Source organism: Macadamia integrifolia, chromosome 6, assembly GCF_013358625.1.
Source record: "Macadamia integrifolia cultivar HAES 741 chromosome 6, SCU_Mint_v3, whole genome shotgun sequence".
NCBI classification, from domain to species: domain Eukaryota; kingdom Viridiplantae; phylum Streptophyta; class Magnoliopsida; order Proteales; family Proteaceae; genus Macadamia; species Macadamia integrifolia.
Window position 1 is genome coordinate 9,256,435 of NC_056562.1, and position 21,775 is coordinate 9,278,209.

The 21,775-nt window shown below is 41.3% G+C and overlaps 1 protein-coding gene across 4 annotated transcripts in view; it reads right to left on the reverse strand.

Moving 5' to 3' along the window:
• Positions 1–21,775, reverse strand: part of LOC122082032 — a 122,698-nt gene that overhangs the window by 98,877 nt on the left and 2,046 nt on the right. For 3 of the 4 annotated variants that reach the window (XM_042649536.1, XM_042649534.1, XM_042649533.1), the window contains exons 2-4: positions 16,885–17,269; positions 13,102–13,218; positions 12,896–12,978 (exon numbers count right to left, since the gene is read on the reverse strand). In XM_042649536.1, coding sequence (XP_042505470.1) covers positions 12,896–12,978; positions 13,102–13,218; positions 16,885–17,269 — 585 coding nt within the window. Of the gene's footprint in view, positions 1–7,052; positions 7,169–12,895; positions 12,979–13,101; positions 13,219–16,884; positions 17,270–21,775 lie in introns of those variants that run through there. The other variant, XM_042649535.1, reaches the window with a different exon arrangement.

Below are 21,775 nucleotides of genomic sequence, written 5' to 3' on the forward strand. Positions count from 1 at the left end.
CTTCTTTAGGAGACACACCTTCCCCTCGGCTCCTGGAAACTTAAAGCCAAGAGGAGACTGCATATACACTTCCTCCTCTAAATCTCTATGGAAGAAGGCATTCTTCACATCTAACTGATATATGGGCCAATCTCTGTTTGCTGCCACAGATAAAATAACTCTTATAGAGTTATGTTTGGCCACAGGAGCAAAGGTATCTTGATTATCAATTCCATACACTTGACTGTACCCTTTGGCCACCAATATTGCCTTTTACCTCTCAATAGCACCATTTGATCGGTACTTGATTATATAGACCCATCTGTATCCAACTGGGATTCTCCCCTTGGGAAGGTCAACCAGTTTCCAGGTACAGTTCTTCTCAAGGGCCATCATTTCCTCTGACATGGCTTGTTTCCACTTAAAGTCTGACATGGCCTCAGTAACAGTTTTGGGAATGAAAGCAAAAGAAAGAGCAACTGTAAAGGCAACACCTGTAGGAGAAAAAGTATCATAGGAAACAAACTGGGCTATGGGGTTAGTACAAGCTCTCTTACCCTTACGAACAGCAATAGGGAGCTCCTCCAATTGAGGAGAGGAGATGTTACCTGACTGAGGAAGAGGAAGCTCAGGATGTGGATTCAAAGAGGACTCTTGGCAGGTCTTCTTTGTCCTTCTTGTGTACATAATAACCAGTGCCTTCTCAGTACAAGGTTCATCCACAGTAGCAACATCATCTATCTCTTTAGGTTTACCAATATCAAAGGAAAAAGGAGTAAGAGGCAATGGAGTAAGAAATGGAATGGCATCAGCAGCCTTTTCACCTTCATTTCCATTCTCCCCCTAAAGAGGATGCTGATGAGGTGCAAAGTAAGGGGACAAACTCAAGAAATGTGACATCTTTGGAAAGAAATCTCTTGCAAGATAATGGGTGATAACACTTGTAGCCTTTAGTGGTGGAGGAATACCCAAGGAAGAGGCATTTTAGAGCCTTGGGATCGAGTTTGGTGCGCGAGGATTTGTTAACATGCACATAACAAATGCAACCAAACACCTTTGGGGGAAGAGTGAAAGCAGGAGACTGAGGAGATAGGAGTGCAATTGGGTTTTGAGACCTAAGAATCTTGGTAGGCATGCGATTAATAAGGAAAGCTGCAACAAGAACAGCTTTAGACCAAAAGGTTTTAGGAACATGCATACCAAATAATAGAATTCTACAAACTTCTAACAAATGGCGATTTTTCCTCTCATCTACCCCATTCTGTTGGGGTGTATCAACACAAGCAAGCTGGTGGATAATACCATTGTCAGTAAAAAAGTCTTGCAAACCACCGTACATGTACTCCCCCCCCCCTTTATCAGACCGGACAATTTCGATCCTGGTTTCAAACTGGGTATGGACCATTTGATAGAAGTTTTTGAAGGCATCATAAACATCACTCATATGTTTCATAAGAATAGTCCAAGTACAACGAGAAAAATCATCCACAAAAGAAACAAAATAGCGGTGGCCAAACAAGGAGGTTGTGGGACAAGGTCCCCAAACATCAGTATGCACAATATGAAAAGGAACAACAGGTCTATTAACATGATAGGGATAAGATGAACGATAATGTTTAGCAAAAGTACATGGTTCACAATGAAATACATGAGTAGAAGAAAAAAATGTAAACAAATAAGGTAACTATTTCCTCATAACAACAAAAGATGGATGTCCCAAACGTTGATGCCAAAGCATCACAGAGTCTATAGAGCTAACATCACTACGGCAATATGCATAAGACTGTGGTGTAGGCAAAAAAGGTAACTACGGTTCAAGATGGTATAGGCCTCCCTCCTCACGTCCATTGCCAATAATCCTCTTCGTTCCCAAATCCTGAAACATGCAATAAGAAGGAAAAAAAGTGATACAACAATTCAAAGTTTTAGTTAAAGTGCTCACAGACAATAGGTTCAGGGTAAGATTAGGGACATGAAGACAAAAGCAAGTGAAATGGAAGATGTACTGGGAATACTGCCTTTACCAGAGATAGAGGAGAAAGTACCATCAGCTACTCAGACCTTATCCTTACTAGAGCAAATGGAGTAGGAGTCATAGTAATGGGACATACCGGTCATGTGGTCAGTGGCACCAGAGTCGATGACCCACGATGGAGTTATGGAAGGTGCAGTGGTGGTAATATGCATAGCAGAAGCTGAGGCATCTTGTGAGGTAGACGGGCTATCAAGCTGAGACATGACCTGGCGAAGCACTGCAATATCATCCCTAGAGAAACAGCTGGTATCTGCCTGTGAGGAGGTGTCTCTAGTATCAGTCTCTGTCATAGTAGCATGGGCTATAACCCCACCTCTACGGCCACCACGTGTGCAAGAAGATCCACCACGTGTACTAGGACGGCCATGAAAAACCCAACACCTATCTCGAGTATGTCCAGGTTTCCCACAATGATCACATTGTTGTCTATCCCTGTCATCTCCACGAGAGGTCCCTTGACCTTGGCCGCCTCCACGCCATTCTTTGTGAGAAGTGGAGGAAAGAGCAGAGCGCTCAAGTGAAGGTGTAGAATCCATGGCACCTCTCCTAGTTTCCTCACTCAGGAGGTAGCTACACACCTCATCAAGTGTAGGTAGGGGTGACCAGCCCAAAATCTGTATCCATACCTGCTTATATTCTAAATTCAGCTCACCTAGGAGTATCAGAAAGCGCTCTTTTTCAAGAGATCTATAGACCTTGGCTTCATCATCGGGATTGGTCAAATGAAGATCTCGGTAATAGTCATACTCCTCCCATAGTCCGATAACAGTGTTATAGTAGTCAGAAATGGACTTAGCCCCCTACTTCATGGAGAGTGCCTGCTGAAGAAGTTGGTAGACCTTCACAGAATCACCTACTCTATCATAGGTCCTAGAGACACTATCCCAAATATCCTTGGCAATTTCCTTCCGAATAAATCTCTTACCTATCTCAGGTTTCATGGAGAAAAGCAACCAACCAGGTCATCACAGTGGAGTTTGCAGTTTCCCATTTCTGGTACTCAGGGTCTACTTCAGCAGGAGCCTTGAAAGCCCCAGTAATATATCCTAGCTTCCCTCTACTTCGCAGGGATAGCTTCACAAAATGTGACCAATCCAAGTAGTTGGTACTATCCAACTTCACAAGAGAAATCTGGGTGTTAGGATTGTCAAATACAATCGAACTGGGGTTGGTGCTACTCGACCCACCCGATGTAGCTTCCAAAGGTTCCGTGAGATCAGACACAATGTAAAGATGCCCCTAAACAACACTCCAAGGGGAAATCCAAAGCAAAGGGGAACACCAGCCCCAAAAAAAGTCTTCTTCTTGGAACCCAAAAACAAAAGGCAAGCTAGTAAACCATGGAGACTTGAGGCAAAGCCAATAAAAAACCACTTCAACTATGGAGCTTCATCAAACAACCACAAACAAGCATCATAGGAGAGAGAACATCTAGAAAACACAATCTACCATCCATTTCAGACCATAAAACCTGAAAAAAAAAAAACAGAACCAGGCGATACCTGGCAGCAAATGGAGAATGGAGTAATACTCCAACAGCACACAAAAATCAGGAAGCAAGGCTTGGGGAGTCAAATCTAGACCCCTGGGCGATTCCTTTAAGCTATCCCACTCACCCAACCAAGCAAGGATGAGAGAGAAAAAAGGAATCGAAACTGGCAGGGGCGGTAATGGCTGAATGGGCTTCTCCTCTCTGTGTGAGCTCCAATCTGTATTTGTAGCCTTCAAATCTCCATCCAAGTCTTCAACTTGTGTTCACAACTCCATTAGGCTCTCTTGTATACTTTTTTACATAGTATAGTCTCTAATGAACCCCTCTTTCTTTTAAGGTTCCAAGAGAGACTTTAAGAATGGAACCAGAAAAGATTAGTCGACTCTCAAACCTTTGTATGGCTTTGATACCAAGTTAGAAATAAGAAGTATTCAAGGTTGAAGATGAGGGAAGAAAGTGGAAGAGAGGAAGGAAGAAGAAGAGGAGAAGAAGAGAGAAGAGAAGACACGGTAGGAGGAAAATCGTGAATGAGCATTGTGCTCATCTCACCCAAATTAGATTCAAATATGTTTAGGAAATTACATAGTCCTCCCTTAGGGAGATAAAGGAGAAATAACAAAAATACGAAATTACATGTAAGGACAACTTAACATAAAACATTCCTAATGTACCCCTAATACACATATTCTAACAACCTTACGAGAGCCAATCGCTGCCCCTGTCACCAGATCCTAAAAAACACAATGTGACGGGAAAAATGTGACTTTGCAATTAAGACTAGAAGTAAGAATACTAATGGACAAAAGGTTAGTGAGAAAAGAAGGAACATGCAATACAGTAGAAAGGGATAAAGAGGGGGTACAGCCAACAGGCCCCTTCCCTAGAATAGTGATATAAGTCCCATTGGCCAATTTGACCTTACAATTACTAGGACAAGTAGTGTACTGTGAAAAAAGAGACAAGCGGCCTGTCATATGATCAGAAACCCTAGAGTCTATAATCCTAGGGGTAGAAGGGATAGACATAGTATGGCCACAAAAGGAGATACTTGACCCAAAAGGGGTGGAATGAGTAGAGCTCGCAATGGCAGGTGCAGGAGAGTCTAGACGTGTCAAGAGGAGCCGGAGGGCAGTAAGCTCGTCAAATGATAGCAAGGCTACAAAGGAGCTAAGAGCAGAGTCAGAGTCAGAGTCAGGGCTCTCAATATGGTTGGCCTGCCCAGAAGTATCAGCACGACCCTTCCCTCACCCTTTTCTAAATGTAGCAGGACGACCATGAAGCTTTTAGCAATGCTCTTTTGTGTGACGCTCCTTCCCACAATAATTGCACTTCACTGGAGTCATAGTATTGGAGCCACCAGACTGTGGGGCTGCACTAAGGGACTAAGTGCCAAAAACAAATGCAGATCTCTCAGTAGGAGTGGCAGTTTGCTCTGGAAGTATAGTGATACGTCGATTGTCTTCAAGTTGGATCACAGCATAGGCTTGATCCAAGGTAGGAAAGGGGTCACGACTCAAAACCTGGGACCACAACTGATCAAACTCCACATTCAGACCTACCAGAAGGTCATAGACCCTGATTTTGTCACTCGCTTCTGAAACTTGGTGACATCTTCAGCTGTGGAAGGATTATAGTCCTCATAGAAATCCAACTCAGTCCATAGTGACCACAACTCATAGTAGTATTGTGAGAGAGTGAGCCCTCTCTGCCTCAGATCACGAACCTTTTGGCGAAGCTCAAAGACCTGAGCATCATTCCCTGCCTGGGAATAGATATTGTGAACAGACTTCCAGATCTTCGCAGCAGAGTCAAGGAGGAGATAGCCACACGAAAGCTGTTTCCCACTTGTCATTATCATTACTGGTTGATAAGGTAGTTTGTGCCATCAAACTTCATAGCACAAGGAGGAAAGGTAGGAAGAGCTGTGGTGTCTCCGCCAGTAGAAGAAGATGAGATGGTAGACATGGATGCTACTCAAGGGGGATATGTAAATAGAAAAGACACTAACCAAAGATAGAGAAAGCACCAAACTAACCAAAAAAAGCTAGAAAACCCAAAAATCGATAAAAGGTAAAACCCTGAGAAAACGATTTTGGAGATAGCTCTAGAACAGAGACCTCAAATGAAAAAGTGATCCATACATACCACCACAAGGATAAGAGGTACCAATCGCAACAAACATCAAGACGATCAGAGCATCGAGCGAGGAAAAAGCATCACTACAATGAAAAAACGTTCTCAGGGAGAAAACCCTAAAAAAGTGATGAAAAAAAGGTTCTTGTTCTCTCAGATCAATGTAGAAGAGAGTCTGAGAGCCCAGGAGAAGGATGGGTTGGAGGCTAGAAACCCTCTTGGTAGTTTAAGAAGCTCCCACCACGAGAGAGAAGCAGATGAAGAGAGATGGAGGGAGACGCAGATGAAGGAGGAGCTGGGAGAGAAAGAGAAATGAGAAAGAGGCAAAGAGATGGAGAAGAGGGAGAGCCCTTAAGGTTTCAGATCCTAAAGCTCTGATACCATGTTAAATGGGGTAATGACTTTTGTCTAATATGACACTAGCCCTCTTTATTTATAACAATGGAGAGAAGGTTCTAGAAATTACAAAGACCATTAAACCTCTTAGGATCCGTTTGGTAACTGACACTTTCCCTAAAACACATAAAACCCATTATTACAACAAAAACAAATTGACCAAAAAGTCTAGAACATAATTGTTATGGTGCTACCTAGGCACCAGGCGGTTTTCTTGAGGTCTAGGCGACTATCGCCCTAGTGCAAGGTGCCTCGAAATGGTATCGAACCAGATTTCTTCATAAATAAGCAAACACCCCCCTATTTGAATCCAATAAAATAGTTTAAATATCAAATTCAAACAGGATAAAAGTCAACTCCCTAGTTCAAGAACATAAACTAGATTTTTTGTTGTAGGGGAAATTTTCAACTTTCACATGTTGAGGGTTTTCCCTAATCTGAAAATTTCATAAATATTATCATGGTAAAACATTGCTAAAAACCAAAAGTGTGGTAAAATAATCTTTTGTTCTGATGTCCATAACTTTATTCTCATTCAGGTAATTAACTTTATTTTTATTCAGGTGATTTTTAACAACCTTCTCGCACCTTAAAATAAGCTCGACTAGAACATAACTTTGTCAATACAATTCACATTTAAGCAATCTTGGATTTGTTGAAAAGCTGGTTTTATGCTCTTCCTATTACAAAAAGTCTCATATAAAATAAATTATTTAATAGTCAAACTTATTAGAGAACAGGAACATTTCTCTAAATGTTGATTTTTATGACTTGATGTGACTTAGTGTTGATTTTTGATGATATAAGGTATATGTAGCATAATAAATAATGTTAGAAAAGAGGAAAACTAAAAAATAACACTTTGGCGCCTTGGTCACATAGGCGGGCACCTTGGTCGCGTAAGTGCTTAGGCACACCTCCACCGCCTTGGGTTGCCTTGTCTAGTATCATTGACTTAGAAAATGTTAGAATTATATTTGGAAAAGAGTTGTCAAAATACACAGTTCATAACACGACCTTATCAGCAACTGGCTGATTTCTGACCAAAATCTCAAGGGAGCAACCAGCCGCTTGACCAGGTCACCAGTAGCAACCGGCTGCAAACCTCCGGAGAGCATACATGAGCAACCACCTCAGGTACTGGCAGTTCACCAACTGATGATCTGGCTCACCAGTAGCGACCGGTTGGTTAAATCTGCGTGCACCTGTCTCTGAAAATCCCGCTACTGCAAGGTGATAATTAAGTGATCATGCAGTTAGAATTGGACTTTAACTAAAATATGATAATTGGAGCTCTCTGAGTCTAGTTTCAGTAGAAAAAAGTATCAAGTCAATCCAAGCTATATATAGTGAGATATGTCCAATATACCAAGAAAAGGTCAGAAGGTACAGTGCAACTGGATCGTGCAAGCGGGGTGCCAGATGACAGTCTGGTACTGTAGCAACAGCCATAAAACGGCTATATCTGTGACCTTTTTATGGCCCTTGGGGAGCTCTTCTGGACACAGAATTGTGCCCATTCTTCTCCTGTAAATAAGGGAAGTGTATGGGAGTTTAGATAAGACTCTTGCATACATTGGCATATCATTTAAGTCTTGTAGAAGTCTTCAAGCACATGTTTGGACACCCTTTGGGTGATATTTTGTGAAGACAATGAGGGTCAAGCTTAGAGAATCTCAAGAACACCTATGAGCTTAACTTGGAGAATTCAAGCAAAGGATCTTGAGGACAAAAGCCAATCAAGATGAGCTACATTTGGAATCTACATTCAAGAGGTAATTCCAAACTAACTCAAACTCTTGAATAACAATTAAAATAAGTCCCAAACAGAAAAAGGGAAACTATTCTAACCGACCAGCTGCTCTGGGAGCAACCTGTCACAACTCAGAACTAGAACTCTATTACATGAAAGGAAATTTACTAAAACAGGACTGGACATATCCCAGCCTGACTACACAACTCAACAGTATTAAAATAAACCAAATAAAGACTCTAAAACTAACCACGATCTGAGATCACCTTGACGAACCAGAACTGAACCACAGGTTGGTTATGAACCACAAAACTGGTTCAAGGATAAACAAGACCAACCGCAAGCTTTTCTTCTCTTCTTATGCTGGAATTCTGCATCAACAGTTATCAGATCTCTTTTGACTCCCAGTACTAGAGATCTAATTAATATCTGAGAATTCTGTCTATTGGATCCCAATCAAACTTTGCAGGTCTATTTCACTGTCTAAACCATAGTTCAAAACTTATGTTTCGGTTTTTTCACTGATATGGACCATATTTCATTGTCATTTCGGATTTCGGTGGTATATTTTGGTCTCAACCAAGATCAAAATACTAGTCAAAACCAAAATCTTAAACCTTCATCTAAACTGAGTACACGACCTGAGTTTTATGCCCTGCAATTCAGGATTTTATTTGTTACCTAACCTCAATCCTTAGGTGATTATAAACCTCATCACAATTGTTTGATTATGGGAATGAATTGGCATGTCTGCACTAACAGCCCTCTTTACTTATAATAAGTGAAATAGGTACAGGTTACACGTATGCCCTCATAGCGCATAAATACCCTTGACCCAGATTACAACACTCCCCCTCAAGTTGGTGCATAAATATCACACATGCCCAACTTTGACAGAATTGGATGAAAAAGTTTACTATCTAACCATTTAATAAAGACACCAACTAACTGCTCTCTAGACTTAACAAAAGGAATGTAGATCAATCCTTGTTCTAGCTTCTCTTTAATAAAATGGCGATCAATCTCCACACATTTCGCAGGATCCTGCTGAACTGGATTGTGTGCAATGCTGATGGCGGGCTTAATATCACAATAGAGCATCATTGGTAAGGGAACAGGGAGAGCCAAATCTTTCAAACTCTGGAGCCACAACAACTACAATTGCTAGAGGCATAGCTCAGAATTCAGCTTCAGAACTAGATCGAGCAACAACAACTTGTTTCTTACTCTTCCATGTGACTCAATTTCCACCCACAAATATGCCATAACCAGTCATAGACCTCCGATCATCAAGAGAACCAGCCCAGTCAACATCTGTAAAGGCCTCAACTCGTAGATCACCATGAGAAGAAAAAAATTCCCCTTTCGCTGGGCATATTTCAAATACCGTAGGATACGATACACTGTTTCTAAAAGTAAGGATCATGTATGAACTGACTAACCAGACTAAGAGCATAGGCAATGTCTAGATGAGTATAAGATAGATAGATCAACTTCCCAACTAATCGTTGATATTGTCCCTTGTCCACAGGAATACCATCTTTACTAGAAAGGTGAAGGCCTCTAGTGGAGTGTCTGCTAGTTCGCAACCAAACATCCCAGCCTCAGATAACAAGTCAAAAGTATATTTCCATTGAGATAGGAAAACAACATTGGAAGAGCATGCAACCTTTTTTGCTAAAGTGGAGCATGCAACCTCAATGCCAAGGAAGTAGTGCAGCTTGCCAAGGTCCTTGATTTCAAATTCTTGGCCCAGATAAATTTTGAGATGAGAAATTTCCTCAATTTCATTGCCAGTGATAACAATGTCGTCCACATAGACAATGAGGATGGCAATTTTGGAACTAGAACGCTTGATGAACAATGTATGATCAGCATGACTCTAAGTGTAGTCTACAGACACCAAAGCCTTATGAGATCTCCCAAACCAAGCACGAGGAGACCGTTTTAACCCATATAAAGCACGCTTAAGTTTGCAAACTTTGTAGTTTTAACCCATTTGGCTCCGATACCATGTTTGATATGGGGAATGAATTGGCCTGTCTACTCTGACAGCCCTCTTTATTTTTATTTTTTTTTTAGATGAATAATTTAATTCATTACCAAGAGAGAAGAATATACAAGGGGGGAAAGAGGGGGGAAGGCAAGCCCACAACAAGGCCAACCAATACAATCAAGCTAAATCTACAGCCAGATCAGCCAAAACAAAACAAAAAGAGAAAACTACAGCCCAACCAATGTCAGAAGCAACCAGAGGAACCAAGGGAGATGGTGGAGGGCTATGGAGATAAGAGTGGACCTAGTCTACCCAAATCCCTTTCTGCTTAGAGGCAATTTTCCAGATGAGTTTGAGAATACCCACGGAATTGACCACTTTTATTTTCCTAATTCCAAGTCCCCCTTCAGTTTTGGGGAGGCAGACCTTGTCCCAACAAAGCGGATGAAGGAATATGGAGGTTTCAACGCCTTTCCAGAGAAAGGAGCAGAAGATTCCTTCATTGGACTTGATAGTGGAAGCAGGGACGGAATAGATTCCCAACCAATAAAGATACATGGATTGGAGAACGGATTGGATGAGGGTGAGACGGCCAGCATAGGAGAGCAGCCTACCTTTCCAAAGCTGGAGCTTCTTCCTCAGGAGGTCAAGCATGGGGGAGCAATGATGGGCGGAGAGCCTGGAAGAGATGAGAGGGAGGCCTAGGTATTTGACAGGCAAGGAGCCAAGGGAGAATCCATAGTTGTCACGGCGCCAAGGCGAACCAAGGCGGTGGAGGGTTGTCTAAGCGCTTAGGCGAGAAGGCACCCGCCTTAAGGCGAACAAGTGTTATATTTTATTTTTCCTATTTTCTAACATTATTTAGTAAGTTATTAAAAATCAACATTTAGCCACATCAAATCATAAAAAATTAACATTAAGTCATATTAAGTTATAAAAATTCAACATTTAGAGAAATGCTCTTATTCTATAATAAGTTTGACTGGTCAAATGATTTTATTTTTACATGAGACTTTTTGTATTAGTTATAACATAAAACCAGCTTTCTAACAAGTCTAAGATTACTTAAATCTGAGTTGCAATGACAAAGTTATGCTTCAGTCAAAGTTATTTTTAAGTGCGTGAATATTGTTAAATTCGCCTGAATGAAAATAATTTTATGAATATCAAAACAAAATATTATTTTACCGGACTTTTGGTTTTTAACAATGTTTTAACATGATAGAATTTATAAAATTTTTATAATTGAGAAAAACCCTAGCGTTTAAAAGTTGAAAATCATCCCTATAACCAAAATCTAGTTTTTGTCCTTGGACTGGGGGGTTGACTTTTTATCCTTTTGGAATTTGATTTTTAAACTATTTTTATTGGATTCAAATAGGGGGTATTTGCTTATTTATGAATAATATCTCAAGTAAATGTTTTTAATATTTGTTATAACAAATATTAAAAACATTTACTTGAATGATATTTGGCATAAATAACTGCCGAAACACAAGGCGACATGCAGTGCAACAAGGCGGCTATCACCTAGGCCCCAGGAAAGCCTGGATGCCTAGTCGTCGCCTAGGCGACGCCTTGACAGCTATGGGAGAATCTAGTGATACCTAGGAGGAGGGCCTGAGTGACCGGGGAGACCCCAGAGAGAAAAAGGCTAAATTTGAGCAAGTTAATGCAAAGGCCAGAGATGGCTTCAAAAGAATGGAGGGAATCCATGATGGTGGAGATGGAGGCAGGGTCAACTTTGGAGAAGATCATGATATCATCCGCAAATGCGAGATGGGTGAGGAGCTGGGACTTGCATTTGGGGATGGGAGAGATAAGGTGGAGATCGGTGGCCGATTGGATGGATCTGGACAAGAATTCCAGGGAAAGAGAGAAAAGAAAGGGGAAAAGGGGGCATCCTTGACGAATACCTCTCCCAGAATGAAAGTACCCCATAGAGATACCGTTGACGAGGACAGAGAATCTGGGGGAGGAAATACAAGAGTGGATCCAATGGACGAAGAAGGGAGGGAATGACATGGTAAGGAGGACGGAAGAAATGAAATCCCAGTTAAGGGTGTCAAAAGCTTATGGATGTCAATCTTGAGGAGAGCAGCAGAGGAATGGGATTTACAATCAAAGCCACGAACAATCTCGTGACAGAGCAGAATATTGTTCGCAATGCTTCTGCCCACAATGAAAGCAGATTAGTTCGGACTCACCAAACTATCAATGACTTTCTGGATCCTGTTATAATAAGTGAAATACGTGCAAGTTACAAGTATGCCCTCATAGGACTGAAATACCCATATTATAACAACCATCAATATGCAAATAATAATAATAACTTTCTTTTTCAATAAAAATTTGATATGTTACAACATTGCTTTTCATTTCTAATACTACGGAGGTTGGGAAGAAGTTGGGTTTGTTCATCCAAGAGACAAGGAGTATTAGGGAAATTCTGAAATTTGATATATCTTAGGGTCAAAGGAGGAAATGTTTGAAGTGATTGGGAGAAAAGAAGGTTGAAAATCAAGAAAGGCAGTCAGAGAAATTTCTCTGTGTGAATGGAAATCATAGTCTGTTTATATTAGTCTTGGTTTTCCACTATTTTTTTCCTGCTTTTTTCTGGGTTCTGTGCTTGGGGTGGTGGGTGGGAGTGCTGCCGGCTCCCTCCTGTTTGATTCTGATTCAGGGTGGGTGTTCTTTTTCTCTGCGGGTGTGTGTGTGTGTGTGTGTTTTTTTTTTCTTTCTAGGTGGGTTGGGGGGTGCATGGGGTTTTTTTCTGGTGGCCTCTGGTAGCGCTTTAGTGTCCTTAGTTTCTGTGTATTTTCCCCTTTCATTTAGTATACCCTCTGTTGGTGTATATCCCACCCCAAGAAGAAAAAAAAAACAACAACAACAACAACAATAATAATAATAATAATGGCAAGGGAATGCAACCCGCTGGCACAGGTATACACCAGTGCGCAGGGCCAATGGGAGGGCTGGTGCGAGCATCTTCAGCATGGGGGCAGCATGGTCATTCCGCACCCCTGTGTCTAGGCATGTACCAGCGCCAGCAGGTAGCATTCGGTCTTCCTAATAATAATTGCAACAAGAATAGTGTACAAGCGTAAATACCTCAATTTCCCCATGTAACCAGCAAGGCGGTAACCAATAGCACGAGTTCTTCTACTTTTAAGAAAAAGAAGTGCATAAACACCCTATTGGAAAAAAAGATACTCATTTCAGAAAACTACGGCGAGCAAAAGGTGGGTAATGCAGGAGAAAATAAATATACAAATGGTACAAAATTTCATAGGCAGCCAGTCCAAGCACACAGTTACCGGATACTGCTGATGTCCAGCCAAACTCAGTTCATGAGAATCGTCAATTGCTTCAATTAGTGTTTGAAATTCAGTGACCAAAGATTCATCATCTAATAGGCCAGGGAACATCAACACCTGCAATTGGGATACAAACAACCACATTATTACAGTTATTAAAAGGAAACTAATTGTGACTGGACAATTTTTTTTTTTTTAATCAATTATACAATATTTAAGAAAAGGTGCCAATCGAATAATATAAATTTATAATTTATGGAAAATGAATGAAGCAAAGAGAAAGTTAAATTTTGATAACAGCAAAAGCACACGCCCAAGGAGACAATGTTAATGAAAAAAACATGATTTAGATTGACCTTTTAGGTAGAGAGCTAGTACAATACAGTGAAAGTTCATAGTCAAAAGGAAAACAAAAGAATTTTGGTTTTAAAAAGCCTTGAAGAGAGACTGAAGCCCCATAACAGCAGATTTGATCAACTATTTGGGTGATGTCACTATTTCTCCCAATGAACCTGATTCGTGCAATTGGACACTTACCAATGATGGTTTTTCTCCACATCCTTTTCAGGTCCGACATCCCCCACTCCACCCTAACAGGACTTGGCCTACCAAATTGATGTGGAAAATCCAAGGGCCTCCTAAATATAAGGCCCTAGCTTGGGAGGTTACCCATGAAAGGCTCAATACTGATTGCAGACAGGGGAAAGAAATTTCAATACTGATTGCAGAGAGGGGAAAGAAATTTCATCTTTCCACAGTTCTGCCTTCTGTGCGTGGCAGGTGGGGAATCTGTTATCTGTTAGCGCTTTTTATCCACTTCTTTTTCTAACGCTTAATTGGTACAGATTGTGGCTTCCTTTGATCAACCATGGAATTCCCCACAAGGGATCCAAGATCTGATGCCTGGCAGGCGTCTACATTCCCCAAGGGCCCATTTGTTTAGGGGGGTTTTGATGGGGTGGGATTTAAGGGGCGGGAGAGTTGTACTTATTTTCCCAAAAGCATGGTAAAGTTATGTGTTTGGATATAATGGGGTGAGAAATACTCTAGACAACATTGGGAGATGAGCTTTCCTGTCTACTGATGTGGCTTTCACCCCATCCCCTTCCAAAGTCCTACCAAATAGGTGGGACTTTGTGGGGTGGGCAGTCATTGCAATTAATGACTCTCTTTCTTCATTCCTCTGTTCTCTCTCTCCCACAGCTATGTGGTAACCAAACAAGGTTGGGGTGGGAAAGTCCAACTCTCCTTCAACTTTACTTTCCCTGCCATTAACCCCACCAACATGTGAGACCCAGACTCCCAGTAGTCAGACATTCCCACCCCAAACTCCCCTCTAAACAAACAGGGCCTAAGAGAGTCAAATTGAACATGTGCTTTTCTTTCTTGTTTGCATTTGGACCATTTTAGATAGACCAAAGAGACTTGTGATCTCATCATCTTGAGGACCGCAAGATGGGTAGTGACATTAGAGACTTTCATAGACATCTCTGCTGACTCCTCCTTGAGCCATTGGTTAGTGGTGGCTTCCTCAACAGTCACAGCCATGCTATCCAACACTCTTGGAGCCCTCCCCCCACCCCTCCCCCTTTTCAATTCCCTAGAACTAAATGAATACGGGAGCTCTTTGGGGAACCCCAAGCCATTGTGGGTTTGTCATTGGTGAAGTATTTAGAAATGAAAAAGGGCTATGTCCTATTGGTTTTCTCTGGCCCTATTGGAAGAATTGACTCTGACTTTGCTGAGCTTGGAGCTGCCATTCACGGCCTCCTGCTTGCTATATCTAATAGATGGTTTGATGTCATCACCGAGAGGGATTCCAAATGATTTTCTGGCCCCCTAATTCTTTTGGTGGTCCTCAGAAGTATATGCATCTCATCAAGAAAGTGATGCAGGTTCATCACGGAATTGGGATTATTTTATTAGAAATAAGCGTTGGCATGGGTTACATATGTATTGGACCTTTAATTCCATGGGTTTTCTTTGTAATGGGCCACTTTAAGGGGCCTTTAATATGGGTATAGGCTAGGCACACGCTATTAGTTAGTTAAGTGACTTTGTTTCTTTATTTTAATTGTTATCATGTGTTTTGTTTCTTTATTTTAATTGTTATCATGTGTCTTTTTTTTTTTTTTTTTTTTTTTGGATGAATATTATCATGTGTCTTAGTTTTGGCTGGATTAGGATTCTACAAGTCCAGCCTGTTTTGAGTTTGTTTCCTTCTTTATTTCAGTTTCCTAGTTAGTTTAGGGTACCTTATTAGTTAAGGATTGGATTAGGCCTTCCTTTTTAGTTTCTAAGATTTTCTTTTTCATTTTTCTTTTTTTTTTTCTTGTGAGTTTTCTATATAAGGTTGTAATAGGGTCCAGCATTATACACGAATTTTGATGAATGAAAAGCTTTCGCATTACTCCTTTATTGAAGAAATCTTGTGTTTGATCAAGGAACCCCTTGTTTTTTATCAAGGTAGGTTGGTGTTTGATCCAATCGAACCACCTTGAGTTCGAAGCCCGGGTGTTATTTTTTGTTTTTTCTTATCTCCGCCATCATTCATCCATTAACAAGTATTTTTCTTTAAGATTTCCTTTGAACTTCTTCAAGTTTTCTAGAGGTTGGATGTCACACGTTTTTTTGGATTAAGCAATTCAGCCATCATTTTGAACTCAGATTTTGATCAAACATTCAAGAACCCTAATTTAGAAATCGATTTAAATCAGGGCCCTTTCCGACGGTTGGATCTTGAGATATTTGCATAGCGCCAGTTCTGCCCTTCCATGCTCAAGATCTGAAATAAGCTATTGTTTGTGTTCAAAAAGTTTCAGTTTTATGTTTGTTTACTGAATCAAGTTCATTACTCCATATCAGAGATTAAGTATACTATTTCACCCTAATTTCTAAACCCTAATTTAGGGCTGGAAATTAGTCAAATTACTGTTTTACCCCTCATGGTACTGTTTTGTTTTTCCTCCATAGATGCTGTCTTATTTCACTCATAGATGCTGTCTTATTTCACTCCTAGTCTTCGTTATTTGTATCTGAACTATCCTTTGAGTATAGATCCTTGTCAACTGGCTGCTATTTTGATTCTTTCAAATATAGTACTACATTAGAAAGCCAAGGGCTTAGCTGCTAAGGAAACTTTTCCCTTTCTGGGAGACTAAGATCAGCAAACTCTATGGCTGACCAGCTAACCAAGGAAGGGATCAATAGGGACAGGTTATATGTGAGTTTACAGTCGATAATGTACCCCCCACCCTTTTCTTTTCTTTTCCTGCCCTGGGCCTCCCTTCAGTTATTGGGACCCTGGTTTGTTGTTGTACCATATTCATCTCTCTTTTTTTTCCCTCAATAAAATTTCCATTGTTATCGATCAAGAAGAAGAAGAAGAAAAAAGCAATGTCAGCATCAAGAAGTAACCTCCAGATTATAATTCAAGCCTAAAGTTAAAAGAAAGGAATTTGATCTACAATTATCTGAGCAAGATACCATGCAAAAGGTGCTTATACATACTGCAACAAAATAAAAGAGTTTATGACATCTTGACAACAAAAAATTTCATCAGATATGATCCGAAACAAAAATGTCATTAGGAGATAAGGAGAACCAAGTAGATTCATTCAAAGATTTTTGCATGGTTCAAATTAGTGGGCAATAGCTAGGAACCCCCCTCCCACCCCCTCAAAAATAAATAAATAAATAAATGAATAAATAAAAGAAGAAAGAAAGAAAGAAAGAAGAAAATGAAAAGAGAAGGAAATAAGAAAAGAAAACCGCTGCACATGCCTCATACATGATGCTGACAACTTCAGCATTGTGCTGCTCAGGATCATATTCCCCGCTGGCTACCTTTGCATTAACCTCTTTAAGGTGTTGAGTCACCCTATCTTCATCCAGACTTCGCAGAACACTAAGAAGGGGGCTAATGGTACTTGACTCATACTCAGCATTATACAATTCCTGAGCTTGATGATGCTGACAAATGCATTGTATGCATTGCTGCATTTCTTCAGAGAGTCTCCACCATAGAAGCTTGAGAGGAGAATCATTGGATTTATCCTTTGGATAATTGTAGAAGGTTTCCAGAAGAGGTCCCATTAAGTCCCACGACCCACACCAGATATGATTTTCTTTTGATAAAGATATCAAAAGGTTGAAAGCATCAGAAAACCTGCAGACACTAATGAAGTCAAAAAGATAGAAAACAAGCATATGGATTATATATTATGCAAATGAAAAGTGTAAACAATAGATAGAATAATAGCCAGTCATACCAGATGAAAATATTTGAGCAATTATACATATAGATGAAACCAAAATTAAAATAGAAAAAGTTTTACGTCAAAACTCAACTCTAGTCGAGCATAAGCCTGTTTACCTCCTTGTATATATTATTCCTCTGAGATAAGTATAGTCCACCTCACGGGGAAGCCCAAAAGCCATAACATGTTAACACTAGTCAAGCAAAATTGTGCTAATGTTTGTAGATTTCAAGGAAGAATTACATCTCTTTGGGAGGAAAAGAAACATTGATCAAACCCCCTTTCAATGTACTGTTTCCTTTACAAATACATACACGAACGGACTCATGAAATCAGTACTAAGGATCAGATCAGTCTCAGCCAATACCAATCCAACCAGGGGAAAAAGTGGCTGGTCCATATACTATTCCAGAAAATACAACTTGTTATCGTTCATTATAGGTTTTCCTGTAGAGAGCAGACCTTGTTGCAACCACTGCAACGTGAAGGTTGCTCAATTGCGACCAAATGGTCGTTGGTTCGAGTTGGAAAACAGCCTCTCCGTGAAGTAGGGTAAGGCTGTTTACATTATGACCCTTCCCAGACCCCACAGTAGTAGAAGCCTCGTGCACTGGGTACACCTTTTGTATAAGTGTTCCAGTCTCAATCTACAGAAACTGCTAGAGGTGGTCGATGGAACACTAACAATAATAATCTCACAAAGTGTAAAATGAATAACAAATCAGCCCATCCTGGAGCTAAGATCAGACAGTGGCAGCTGATACTGATATGGCCAGCCATATTTGACTCTGAAACATGTTCCATAGCACAAACTTAGGGTGTTGGAGAGAGAGAGAGAGAGCACAAAAGGAAGACTTTTTTATTTTTATTTTATTGGGTGAATAATTAAATTAAATACAAAGGGGAAAAGGAGGGAGGGATATACAATGCCATAAGGCAAGGGGACAGGACCCTATGGGGCAGGGGAAGTCAAAATAGACAGAGGTAAGCCCCAAGAAACAACAATAAGCATGTTCCTTAGGTAATCAACAACCGATATGGGGGAGGGAACCAAGCTAGGAGAAGAAGTCAAAGTAGATAGCATTCCAAATTTTACCGAAAGATCTAGAGTTGGAGGTCCATGTACAAAGGTTACGCTCCATCCAGATATGGCTAATAGCAGCCCCAAAGGCGAACTTCCCGGCAATGTCGCAAATAGATCTCCCCAAAAAAGTCAATCCAAACCCACTGTCTCTAAAGGGTGAGGGGCCTTCTCCAAACAGGTCAACATTTGGTAAGGATATACTTCCAGATGCGGGAAGAGAAGGGGCACTCAAAGAAAAGATGGTTGCTATCTTCCAGACCATTCCAAAAAAGACAGCAAGTAGGGGTTAACAAGCATATTTCGATAGATAAGGAAGGATTGAGTGGGAAGACAATTGAAGAAGGCTCTCCAGACAGTGAGACTACGGCGAGGGATGTGAGCTATGAACCAAACAACCTCGTGCCACAAGGCGGAGGGATTAGACGAACGAACAAGGTTCCAAGCAAAGGAGGAGGAGAAGCAACCCGAATGTCTCGGGCATCTCCAATGGAAGGGGAGAAAGGGAGGAGCAGAAGAACTGCCAAATGACAACAAGAGAAGGGATAGCAAGAGGCGGGGACCAAGAGCAATGGGAGATGATTGAGAAGACATTAGAAGATCCAGGGAGACTAGGGGAATAGATTGATCTATGGCCTACAATCAGGGATAGCACTCCAGTTCGTTGCCAGTTGTCAATCTAGAAAGAGGTTCCAACTGGATCTTATAGTAGTCAAGGCAAGGGGCCTAGTTGAAAGGATCTTGCGCCAAACCTAGGAGGAGTTAGGGTAGACGCCGGAAGTCCAAAGAGTCTTTGCGGAGGAGGGTAGAGTAGACCCAAAGTGACCCAAATACCGGGTGGCTTAGATACCAACTTCCAGATCAACTTGAGAACGGCAGCAGAGTTGACATCCTTGATTCTTCTAAAGCCAAGGCCTCCTTCCAACTTGGGAAGGTAAAAAGTGGACCAACGGATGGGATGGAGGAATTTGGGAAATCGGAACCTTTCCACAGAAATGAACAGAATAGGGACTCAATGGATTTGATGATGGATTTGGTAAGTTGGAAAAATCTCGACCAGTACATATAAGAAGGAAGATTAGTGGATTGATCGGATGAGAACCAGACAACAAACATACGACAAAAGTTTCCCTTTCCAAAGCTGGAGCCTCTTGCGGATTTGGCTAAGCATAGGGGCACAGTGATGGGCGGTGAGAGTGCAGGAGATGAGGGGGAGGCCAAGGTATTTGATAGGCAAAGAGCAAAGAGCCAAGAGAGAAACCAATAAGCTCCAGAACCCAAGCTTTGGAGTTGTCAAAGACACCAGTAAGGAAGAGGTGGGATTTTAGCAGATTGATGCAAAGGCCAGAAAGGGACTCAAAGAGATGAAGGGAGGACATAATGAAGATAATGGAAACCTCATCCGCCTTGGAGAAAATCATGAGACTATCGGAAAAAGCAAGGTGGGTGAGCTTGGAAGCTTTGCACTTGGGGATTAGAGAGATAAGGAGGTTATCAGTATGGGATTGAATGGATCTTGAGAGGACCTCAAGAGCGAGATAGAAAAGGAAGGGGGAGAGGTGACAACCCTGCTAGATACCAACAGAGGAGGAGAAGCAGCCGGCTGGGGAGCCATTCACAAGAACGGAGAACTTGGGAGAGGAAATAGAATGGATCCAAAGGATGAGGGAAATGATATGGCAAGAAGGACTCTAGAGATGAAATCCCATCGGATGGAATCAAAAGCCTTGTGAATGTCGATCTTGAGCAGGGTCACAAGGGAATCAGATTTCCTATCAAACCCACAAACAATCTCATGGAAAAAAATGATGTTGTTAGCTATACTCCAAATGGCAGTGAAGGCGATGACAAGGGAATCAATGACAGCCTGAATGCGATTGGCAAAGACTTTTGCGATGAACTTGTACAAGAGATTGCATAAGGAGATTGTCCTAAAACCAGCCATAGAGGAAGCTCCATCCTTTCGGGGATAAGAAAGAGAAAGGTGTGATTGATTCTTTAGATTTGCGAAGGGTTGAAAAAGAAACTTTTGATGGCTTTGGTGAGATCATCACCAATGATATCCCAACAAGAGGAAAAATCTCACTTTGAAGCCGTCAAAACCAAGGGCTTTGTTGGAGTTGTGGGAATGGACGACGGCATAATTTCATAGTCAGATGAGATAGCCTAAAGGGAGGGGATAAGGTGGTTGGGAATAAATTTGTTAAGGAGGAGGGGGTGGGGCAAGAAAGGGGGCAGTCGAATATCAATGAAGTAGAACACAGTTTCTACCTTGATGATAGCCAGGTCCCTTAAGGTGGAGCCATCTCTAGCCAAAACTGGGGATTGGAGTTGGAGTTGGAGTTGATCTTGGCTTTCATGGATTTGTGAAAATAAGAAGAATTTGAATCTCCAAGAAGCAATTTGATGTGGGATTTTCGCTTGAGAAAATTTTGTTCCTGACCCAAGAGGGAAGAAAGATCCAAAGAGGTCTCTTTCTCTTCAAGGGCAAGGGAGGAATTGAGAAGATCAGATTGGAGCCAGATTTGGACAGATTCCAGCTTTTTCCTACAAGCGGTAACCCTAGTAGAAATGATGCCAAAAGTGGAGTTCAAAACCTTGAAGGTAAGTTTTCCATTCATGAGCTTATGAGTAAAGGAGATGAGGGGGAAGAAGAACGAATGGACAGGCTTCTCCCATGCAGATTTGATAATAGGGAGGAAATCAGAATGGAGGGACCACATATCAAAGAACTTGAAAGGCTTGGGACCAAAGGAGATGAGGGGGTGTATATACAGGGAGATGGGGCTATGGTCAAAGATGCTAGGGGGATCAAAGGTGGCATGAGAAGAAGGAGAGGAAAAGAGCCAAGCTTCATTGACCAAGACTCGATCAAGCTTACTGGCAATGCGGCTGGATCCAAATCTTTCATTGTGCCAAGAAAGCTTGATGCCAGACCATCGAAGATCATCTAAGCTAGAGTCTTCAATGCAGGAATTGAAAGCCTCAACGGAAGAGGGGTCAATGGCAGAACTTGAATGACCCTCAACCCATCTCTGCAATGGTGCTCAGGTGTGAGTCAAATGGAGGAGAAAAGGAAGGGTATAACATACTCAAATCCCAGCCAAATCTGATGGGTAGATTCCCAGGAATCAATTACTGAAGTTAGGGCTCATATGCATCCAAATAACCATATCACAGACATGAAACAGTACTTAACAATAGGAGATAAAGAGAAATCCACGTGGAATACTGAGGGATTAACTGAGCACAAAAAAATAGGAGGCCACGATAGTGATAGAAAGCTGCTGGAATAACTGCTGAATAGTCATAAAAGAAAGAGAAAAAGAAGAAA